The sequence below is a fragment of the Phyllostomus hastatus genome, unplaced genomic scaffold (assembly GCF_019186645.2).
Source record: "Phyllostomus hastatus isolate PE091 unplaced genomic scaffold, TTU_PhHast_1.1 phas_contig_80, whole genome shotgun sequence".
Lineage (NCBI taxonomy): Eukaryota > Metazoa > Chordata > Mammalia > Chiroptera > Phyllostomidae > Phyllostomus > Phyllostomus hastatus.
The window spans coordinates 11,180,964-11,190,605 of NW_025333960.1; the positions used below are offsets into that span (position 1 = coordinate 11,180,964).

General features: G+C 43.5%; 1 protein-coding gene across 1 annotated transcript; it reads right to left on the minus strand.

Moving 5' to 3' along the window:
* Positions 1–6,323: 6,323 nt before the first annotated feature.
* LRRC30 (leucine rich repeat containing 30) lies at positions 6,324–8,710 on the minus strand. The gene has a single exon (XM_045850183.1). The coding sequence runs from the start codon at positions 8,484–8,486 to the stop codon at positions 7,581–7,583; it is 906 nt and encodes a 301-aa protein (XP_045706139.1). The 5' UTR covers positions 8,487–8,710; the 3' UTR covers positions 6,324–7,580.
* Positions 8,711–9,642: the final 932 nt, after the last annotated feature.

The window sequence follows — 9,642 nt, forward strand, 5'->3', positions numbered from 1 at the left end:
TTTTGAGAAATCAGCTGACAGTCTGATGGGAACTCCTTTGTAGGTGACCGTCCCCTTATCTCTTGCTGCTTCTAGGATTCTCTCCTTCATTTTAATCTTGGGTAATGTAATTATGATGTGCCTTGGTGTGTTCCTCCTTGGGTCCAACTTCTTTGGGACTCTCTGAGTTTCCTGGACTTCCTGAAAGTCTATTTCCTTTGCCAGATTGGGAAAGTTCTTCTTTATAATTTGTTCAGATAACTTTTCCACTTGCTGCTCTTCCTCTTCCCCTTCTGGCACCCCTATGATTCAGATGTTGGAACATTTAAAGATGTCCTAGAGGTTCCTAAGCCTCTCATTTTTTTTGAATTCTTATTTTTTCATTCTTTTCCATTTGGTTGTTTCTTTCTTCCTTCTGGTCCACTCCATTGATTTGAGTCCCAGTTTTCTCCCCATCACTATTGGTTCCCTGTGCATTTTCCTTCTTTTCACTTAGTGTAGCCTTCATTTTTTCATATAATTTGCAACCAAAATCAACCAGTTCTGTGAGCATCCTGATCACCAGTGCTTTGAACTGTGCATCTGATAAGTTGACTGTCTCTTCGTCACTTAAATTATTTGCTCTGGAGCTTTGATCTGTTCTTCTGTTTGGACCATTTTTTTTGTGTGTGTGTGTCTTGTTGTACCTGTTATGTATGAGGGGTGGAGCCTTAGGTGTTCAGCGGGGGGCGGCGGTCAGCCCAGTAGCTGGGTTGTGATGCTGTCTATGGGAGGGGAGGTTCCAAGAGGAAACAATGGTGCTTGCTCTGCTCTCTTGGATTTCAGTCGCTTTCCACAAGCAAACTGGGCCTGTCTGGTGCTCATTCCTGGGTGGGTGGGCTTGTGTGCATTCTAGGACCCCGTGGGTCTCTCCAATGAACTCTCCTGTGAGGCTGGGAGTCTCTCCCTGTGCCTCAACCCCCGCAGGTGTTTTCAATAAGTGTTTTGAGGCTTTACTTCCCCACTCTGGGACCCTGGGCTGCGAGGTCTGTCTCACTCTCCAGCTTTGCCTTGTTTGTCTGTATGCAAATGTGGGACCGCTGGGTCAGTCAGCTGCCCTGCTCACCTCACTGGGTCTGCCAGCCACTGCCTGCACTCCTGGGTCTGTCAGCCACTGCCTTGTGTACTGGGGTCTGCAAGCCACTACTTTCTTTGTTGTTTTTGCTGCGAATGAATAATGCAATCGTTCTCTCCACCCAGCGCCTGACTCTGCCCAGCCACCCAACTCTGCCCCTCCTACTGGACTGGATGAATGTGTCTAGCTCCTTGGTTGTCAAACTTCCTTACATTTCAATTTTCTGTCAGTTCTGGTTGTTTTTTTTTGTTTCTAAATTTTTGTTGTTTTTAATTTGGTTGTGTGAGGAGGCACAGTATGTCTACCTACTCCTCCATCTTGGCCGGAAGTCCACATAGGAGGAATTTTAAATCAATCAATCAACAAAGTCAAACAGAAATATTCTCTCTGAGTCTCTGAGCCAGTGCAGTAAAAAGTTAGAGATGGAATTCAGATAATTAGGAATTCTGCAGACTTCTAGATTTATCCTTAATAAATGCTTAGTTCTTCATATGTTTTTGAAAGTCAACCAAAATTCAATTATATTTTTATGGTACTACAAGGGGATATTAAAACACATACTGAACTTGACCCATCTCCTCAATGTTTTTCACTTTTCTTGAATAATCAGGATAATCACAATAAGCTCAGGTATCTATTTACTGTGGCATTAGATAAGGGGAAGACAAAGCAAAAAATACACACACACAGTCTGAATTTCAAATCTGAAAGGAGTTTAAAGAGAGTTCACTTTAAAGTCAGTTCAATTTATAGAGAACTGAGGCCCAGAGAGGCTAAGTCATCTGTGTGAACTGGTTTACTTTTATATTCATTCATTTATTCATTCATAGAATATATTATTATTGAATACCTTCCCTATGCTGGATGCAAAGATAAAAGTCAGCAACCTTCAAAGCCTGAGACAGAGCTGGTCAGGAAAAGCAGCAGCACAAGGTAGCAGCTGAGTCTAGAATATGATGCTTTACCATTTTCCGATGGGAATACATTCAGCTATAGCCCAGATTTTCTCCAGTCTAATTTTGGATAGGAATCACCTGTATTGCTGGTTGGATCTAATAATGCCAAGCTCTGCCCTAACCTCCTGACTCTGAAAGTATAACAAAGGGACCTAGGACTCTAAATTCTTAACAAGTATCAGATGAATATAATCATGGGGCACACTAGCAGAGTTTCACCTGCTGGCCAAGCTCAGTGATCACCCACCGTTTACTGTCCTCTTTCAGTTCCTGGTAAGCTCCTGATCCAACTGGCATAAAAGTTTCATGTCTGACTTTTTAGGTAGGAGCCAATATCAGCATTTCTCAGTTCAGAGTCAGCAACAGAATTACCTACTGAGCTTTAAAAACAAATTGAAGAAGTCCTGGCCTTACTCAGACCACCTAATCAGAGTATGTCAAATTTAGGCCCAGACTTTCTTTGTTTAAAGTTCTACAGGGGATTCTGATGAGCAGCAGCTTTGAGGACACTGCCAATGGGGTTCTTTCAGAACTCTCAGGAAAGACCTTCCTGTACAATGAGGTAGGGGAGGCTCGGGAGTACTGTGGGAGCTCATGACATGTGGTGTCTCCATTATCATCATATGCAGTCTTTCCAGTCACGAACCTGCCCATCATCTCAGATTCAGGTAGAGGGGCAAATTCCACACAGTTGTTATAAAGCCAGCTTCTCTGGGACAGTGAGAGTCACAAATTTTCCATTGGGACAAAGAACAAAGGAACTGCTGAATCAATAATTGTCATGTTAGATTGTGTGTTCTCCACACCATTTTAGCATATCACAGCTCTGTACCTCCTGCCATCTCACCCACATGCCTTTGTACTTGTTTATGCAGTTGTCAGTGCAGTTGTCCTCACAGGATTGAGTTACGTTTAGCTGAGCCTCATCTTTTCTGTCCATGGACTTGGGACCCCATAGAGGGCAGGGAGTTTGTTCCCAAGCTAAGTCCCCAACATCTACACAGTTTTCAGATACACAGATGCTCAGTAAGTGTTATGCAATTGACATGGCCAGCTCTCAGTTCAGAGTTTTTCCCAACACCCCACAGGGCCTCTTATCTCTCACATGCATACAGTGATGGGCATCACATTCTGGAGGTAGAAGAAAATAGACATCCCAAAGTGGCATGTTCTTGCACCCTGACTTCTAGGGACCTCAAATCTCTCAAGACCAAATAATATGGGTGATTATGTGGTGTTCCTCTGGCAGCTCTAACGCATACCATCAAAGCCAACGGTCTTCTAGTTTTTATAATGTATGTTTTTCTCAAGGGTATCAGGAAATACTTTGATACTTTTCAAATAGACTCCAGGTCATGTTTTATTTTTATTTTCTGACCTGTGCTGAAATAAGGAATGAGTCTAAAAGCAGTAGAAAATATGCTGTCTCCTTGCAAGTAGATTCCTATGACACTACTAAAAAAATGCATAGCAAGCTTCATGCTAATAGCTTTTAGTTATGCTTGCCTAATGACGCCCAAGTTCTTACAGATTTATTATGAGCCCTCTTTGCTTCCTCTTTATTACTCTGCTATCATTTTTTGTTAGTAATTAGTAATGCTTTGAATTCAACGTATAACTTGACAAGTAACTTAAACAATCGTAGAGTTCTTTTCTCAACAAAGTCAAGATTATTCCCATATCATTTATCATAGCTTTGCTGTTTCTCTGTATTTTATTTTGCTTTCTTAAACTATATGATGGGGTTGTATTTTGGTGTTCTTGGATGAATTATAACTGGTATTGGTACTTGGTTGCGCATGCCATACAGGCTGGGCATTTTGTGTTTCTCAAGTATATCTTTCATAGTACTAAAAGTCATTTTTTGGTGGAGTAAGAAAATAGAGCACATGTGACTACTTAAGTAAATATTGATGGAATAACTGAGTATTTAGTATCTTCATATTGGCTAAATCTAGCAGCTTAAATTTTTGCTTTTTTGTTTGTTTTTCTCTTTTAAGACCATTTTCTGAATAAATTTTCTATTGTTCTGCATTTGTAACAGAACCTCAGTGACTTCACTCAGGCTCCCCTAGGCCATGTCGATGACTTCATGTGTCTTCCAGCAACCACACCCACAGTTCTTCAATCTCCCTCTGTTTTTAATGCATAGCTATCAAATGCATACTCAGTATGTGCTCTGAGGCATATGAATTTTAAAATGCAATAATCCATTAGCAAAAGAAAAGGTTTAGTTTAATGTATCCCTACAAATAAAGACAGCATTCCCTCTTTATCTCTTTTCAGCCGAAACATGACATCATTGTGAAGTACAGGTGCAGAGTCCTGAAGTCACTCTGTCTTTGGTTACTACAGAAAGGCAGTTTATTAACTAAAGCCCAAGAATAGAGTACATTTCTTCTATTACCCATTTATTAAGTTAACAAGCTAAGTAATAACTATCTTTTTTTCTTAATATGCAGCAGTTTCGCACATTTAGCAGTATTATTCCTGGAACAGATGTGTCTTTTCAAAGTCATCTTTCTTTCCTATGAACATAGAATTTCTTCTTAATTGTATGCTTGTTAGCTGCAACTGCTTCAAAAGGTGTTTCTGAACACACCACTGAGATTGCTCCATACTGAGAGCCAAGTGACATGAAAACCACAATATCATCAAGAATGTGAACAGCCAGCTCCCACAACAAGCACCCAATTAGCTCGTATTCTTTGGCTAAATATACTCAGCAGCCAATGCAGTCATCCCAGGGCTTTGATTTCATAACCCTCAGAAATACCTGGGAGTCATTTGAATGTGGCAGTATTAGAACTACAAAAAGATAAGCAGGAAGCACTTCTCATTCAGTCAGCAAACTGTAGAGTTTGGCAGCAAAACACTGAAGGCTGTACCAAACTCCCTCCATGTTACCATTTTGAATAACTAAGGACTTTAACCAGTATTTTACTCAGCACTTTCCTTTATCAATAAAAAGCACTCACAAAGAATCAATATCTAAAGCGCATTGGGCAACTACTATTACTTGTATGGTTTCCTCAGTGCTAAGTGTTAACACAGAACACCTTGCTCCTATACTTTTGAAAGGCACAGATGGAAGTCTGCAACCAAACTGATATGACCTTTTTTCATATAAAAAGTATAATGAGTTCTTGGGTCACCTTCAAAATATGGTTAGGTTCTTTTCCTGGAGTAGAGTTACTCTGGGATCAAGTGACTGAAAAAGCAGGGAGAGGAAATACAATGATTGCTCAGCAGGAATAATGTTGTGCTGTTGTCCCGGCCTGCCTCTCTGCCCATAGCAAGGTCATGGACATTCAGCATGAGTCCAGTGGTTCTTCAGCAGCAATGACAGGCATGATCCTGGCACCCATGGCGTTTGTCTGACAGCTGCATGTGCTTCAGCCAGCGCTCAGCAAGTGATCTGCCTGGTTCAGCTCTGCAGAGGAAGGCTTGCCCTGCAATTTGTCACTGAGTCATGAGGTCAAGTAAAAGTTCCACTGATGTCTTTAAATAGTCTTGGCTCCAGCAAGCCAACATGGGTGAGGATAGTGGAGTGTGTCTGTGTGTGCCTGGCAGGGAGAGCAGGTCTCAGTTGCTGCTGGAGGGGGAATTTAAGAGGGACTTCAGCTGCTGCCCAGCGACACTGGTAAGATCTCTTGCAATGGTCTGACCATGAGAGAGCTCAGGCACAAATGTGCTGATGAAACTGTGGTATCTGATGATAACAGTAGGAATTAGCTTTCGTTTTTTATGAGTAGAAAATTTGACTATGAAGTCTGTTTGGAAGATCACCTGTCTTATTAATAAATTATATGGATCCCCTTTAAATGGGTCTTAGAAGGTGGCAGCTCCATACAAAAACTGGCCATGGTCAGAACCCACTGCCCCAGCGCTTTGCTGTTCTTCTCCACATGGGGCAAAGGGAGGTGGAGGAATTAGGGCATGATGGATGCAGTGAATAAGAGTTTGGCTTATTTCTCCCAGTCCTGTTCTTTGGTTACTGTTCTTTGTTTATTGAGACACTGGGGCTCCATCAAGTCAACACCACCCAGTGTGTCACCCTTACTCCAGCCCATCACTTACATTTCTCTTGAGAGGGATCACAACTTTGCTGCAGACTATAGGAACCCGTGTGGGCTTCTGTCCCTTCACCACATTGTGAGCTTCTTGGTGGAAGAAGGGCTTTATTCCCCTCAGGTTCCCAGCCCAGTGTAACAAAGAGAAGATACTAACAGATATAAGTTTAACTGAATTAAGTCAAGAGTATTTGGAAGTTAGACAAGTCTTGGCAGCAAACCCAAATTCTGTCTTGATATTGCATTGTTAGCTTTATTCTGCAGACAAAAGAGCCAAGACACCCAAACAATTGGCTCTCTATTGATCTGTAGGTGCTGTATACTCTTCACTGCTACCTTTTCATTCTAATTCTTTAATTCTTAATGAATAGTAATGTCTTAGGAGCTCTTGAAACAGTAACATCCAATGACCTTTGTGACAGAAACTCTGAAATCGGCACATTTAACTAACAGCTGTGTACTTTTATAATTAAAAAAAATAAATTTAATACTTTACAGCGTTTTGGCCCAAAAGCTTTTAAGTGTCAGTAGAGTCATTTTTAAAATGTCCATATGTGAAAGCCAAGTGGCAAATATTAGTCTTCTCTGAATGTTAGGAAGGTAATTAGTTTCATGTTATTAGCTTTAAGGCTTGTCCATACCTTACCTCCTCTTTCCTGCCTTTTGGCCATTGTTTTTATCAATTTCTATCTCATCCCTGGGAAGGCAGACCCAGTCTGGGGAGAAGTGAAGTTAGAAGGATGCCAAACACTGGCTGGCGTCTTTAGAAAAGCTCAGGGATGCGACTGTGGGTGCAAGAGAACTGGGAAGAAGGCTGCAACTGCACATTAAAATTGGTTTGCATTTATTATCTGAAAGCTATCTCACTCACCACCACCACACGTACACATGAGCAGCCTGCTTGTTACTCTCCAGTCATTTTAGAGACATATTTCCTGTGACTGTCCCCCAGAACTTGAGGGAAAAGCTCTGGCTGATTTGGTCATCACCAGGGAAGCAGGGCTTCAGGTTGCTCTTTGGTCCCAAGTAATGCTTGCTCAAGGCTGATGCAGGAGCATGTCCTGGTGTTGCTACCTGGCTACAAGTTGCCAATTCAGAGGTTGAAACCAGATGTTGCCAACACCTCATACCACACTTGGCACATGCTTAGTAAATATTTAAGTTTTGAATTCCATTGAATCAGACCTGCTGACCAGCAATTATTTCTCTTTGGAGAAAACCAAAGTCCTATTTCAATTTATGTTTAAAGTGAGACAAACATGATATTCTGGGGGTTATTAGAAACATACAAAGTTAAAAGCAAACACCTCTCTAGAATGGCATTCAACTACAACTTAGCAAATACTAACATGAGCCTTGACCAACACGAACAGTAAGAGGAGAAAGCTTAGACTAAAGAAGTACCCAGTCGATGGAGTCTCAGTGAGCTGGCTACTGTCCCTGCATCCAGTGGCCATGTCAGTTGTGTTTTTTGTCCTTCAAGTAGCTGACAAGCATCTCCAGGCCCCCTTCTACCAGCTCCGGCAGAGGCTTAGATAAAGGGTTATAGGAAATATGGAGCCCTTTGTCCATTGGATTCCAAGCAATCTTTGCCAGTCTACACAGCAGGTAGAGTTCATCAGGGAGGGTCTGGATATCATTGTTGTTCAGGTTCAGCAGCTCCAGGCTGGTGAGGAGGCAGAGTGACCGTGGGAAGGAGTGGATGTTGTTGTTCTCGGCGATGAAGATCTGCAGGCTGCTCAGGCACTGGATGCTCTCAGCGATGTTTTCCAGGCGATTGGAGCCCACATGCAAGAAATCTAGCTCTTTCAGTGCAAACACACAGATGGGGATGTGAGCAAAACAGTTGTTGCTGAGGTTCAGCTTCCTCAGCCTGGAGAGGTCTGCGAAGCTGGCAGGCAGCTGGGAAAGATGGTTGTGCGACAAACTCAGGACTTCCAGGTTCCTGCAGGCACTCAGCTCGGCCGGCACCTCGGCCAGGCAGTTCATGTTGATGAACAGCACCTTCAGGCCCTTGAGGAGGCTGATTTCTTGGGGCAGGCTCTTCAGGCAGTTCCCACACAAGTTCAGGACCACCAGCCTGGTCAGCCTCCCCACCTCAGGGGGCAGAACCCTGAGCTGGTTGTGAGACAGATTGAGTTTCTGGACCTCAGACAAGCCCCACAGAAAGTCAGGGATGTCTGTCATTCCCTTGGTGACCAGGCTGAAGCTGATGTGGCACATGCCCCGCTTTAGCAGGGACCGGGGGTCCTTTCCTGAGAGCAGGGCATCATCCCACGGGGAGAACTTCTGCCTTTTCCGCAGGAGCGCCATGCCCCTGAGGCCCTTGTCCTTGGAACAGGCACTTGACTGCCTGGCCCCCATTACTATCCTTTCCACCCTCGCTCCCCTCTTGCCCAAAGGTTGGGATGTGTCCTACCCCAGCTGCTAAAAGCCTGGCTGTTCCAGGCAGGGAGTGCAGATGGAGGTGAGAACAGGATAGTGGCCAGGCAGTCCAGGGTACAGAGGAAGATCAGAGAGGGTCTGGATCAGATGGCCAAGTCACGCTGCGGTGGCTGTGGACAGGCAGTGGATTTAGGTGGTTTCTCTCTGAGCAGCCGGGCTGTAATGATATACTTGTCTCTGTGGCTGCGGAACTGAACCACTTGAATCCCTCTGTTTGCTACAAGACAGCTGTCACTGTCATTCTACCCAGTTTATCAGGCTGGTGTGTGCAAACAGGTCACCAGGAGGCTTTATTTTACTGTCCCCTCTTAGCTTTTCTTGGGTACTGCAGCTGAGCAGCATGATTAACAAACCCATCTCCAAAAAGAAGCAAACTGCACAAATAATCAGGCCGTTAGAGTGTCTGTCTATGTGGTTGCCGGGACTCATCTGGACTCTAGAGTGAAGCTGGACTAAGGCCTGCTGATTGACAGTTTTTGTTTCCAAAGCTAAGGGTCGTCAGATGATATTATACACACTCATTTCAAACTTTTTATGTAGTTGTGAAAAATGAACAGAAGTAGCCTGAACACCTGGAATACTCCAGGCCAAAGGTTTTTACATGGTGCTTGTCAGAGATGACTCAGTGAGGAGAGAATGAAGGGGGTCTGGACCCCCTCTCTCATTTCAACCACAGAAGCTCTGGGGTCCTCTGTTTCACAGGGGTATTTTGAGTTTAGCAGATGTACTTTAAATGTTTGAACAGCCTCTTAAGTGGCTGCCTTAGAAAGGTACACACAGGGTGCCCACTGTTCTAAAAAATCAGCAGAGAGAGACCTCCCTGAACATACACCTCTCTCTCTTTCCCTCTCCCTCCCTATCTGCCCTACCTTTTTAAATTAAAAAAAGGTAACATATGTTACATAAATATAGATAATGGTTGGTGTTATGTGCTGAATTGTGTCTCCTCCAAAATATCAAATGTTGAAGTCCTAATCCCTAGCACCTCAGAATGTGACTGCTTGGAGATTGGGCCCTGTGTACACAGGTCTCAGAAGAAGCCAAACTTGCTGACACCTTCATCTGGCCTTGTACC

Bases quoted from the DNA above. Each gene is read 5' to 3' on its own strand.
- LRRC30 (XM_045850183.1), bottom strand. From the start codon at position 8,486: ATGGGGGCCAGGCAGTCAAGTGCCTGTTCCAAGGACAAGGGCCTCAGG.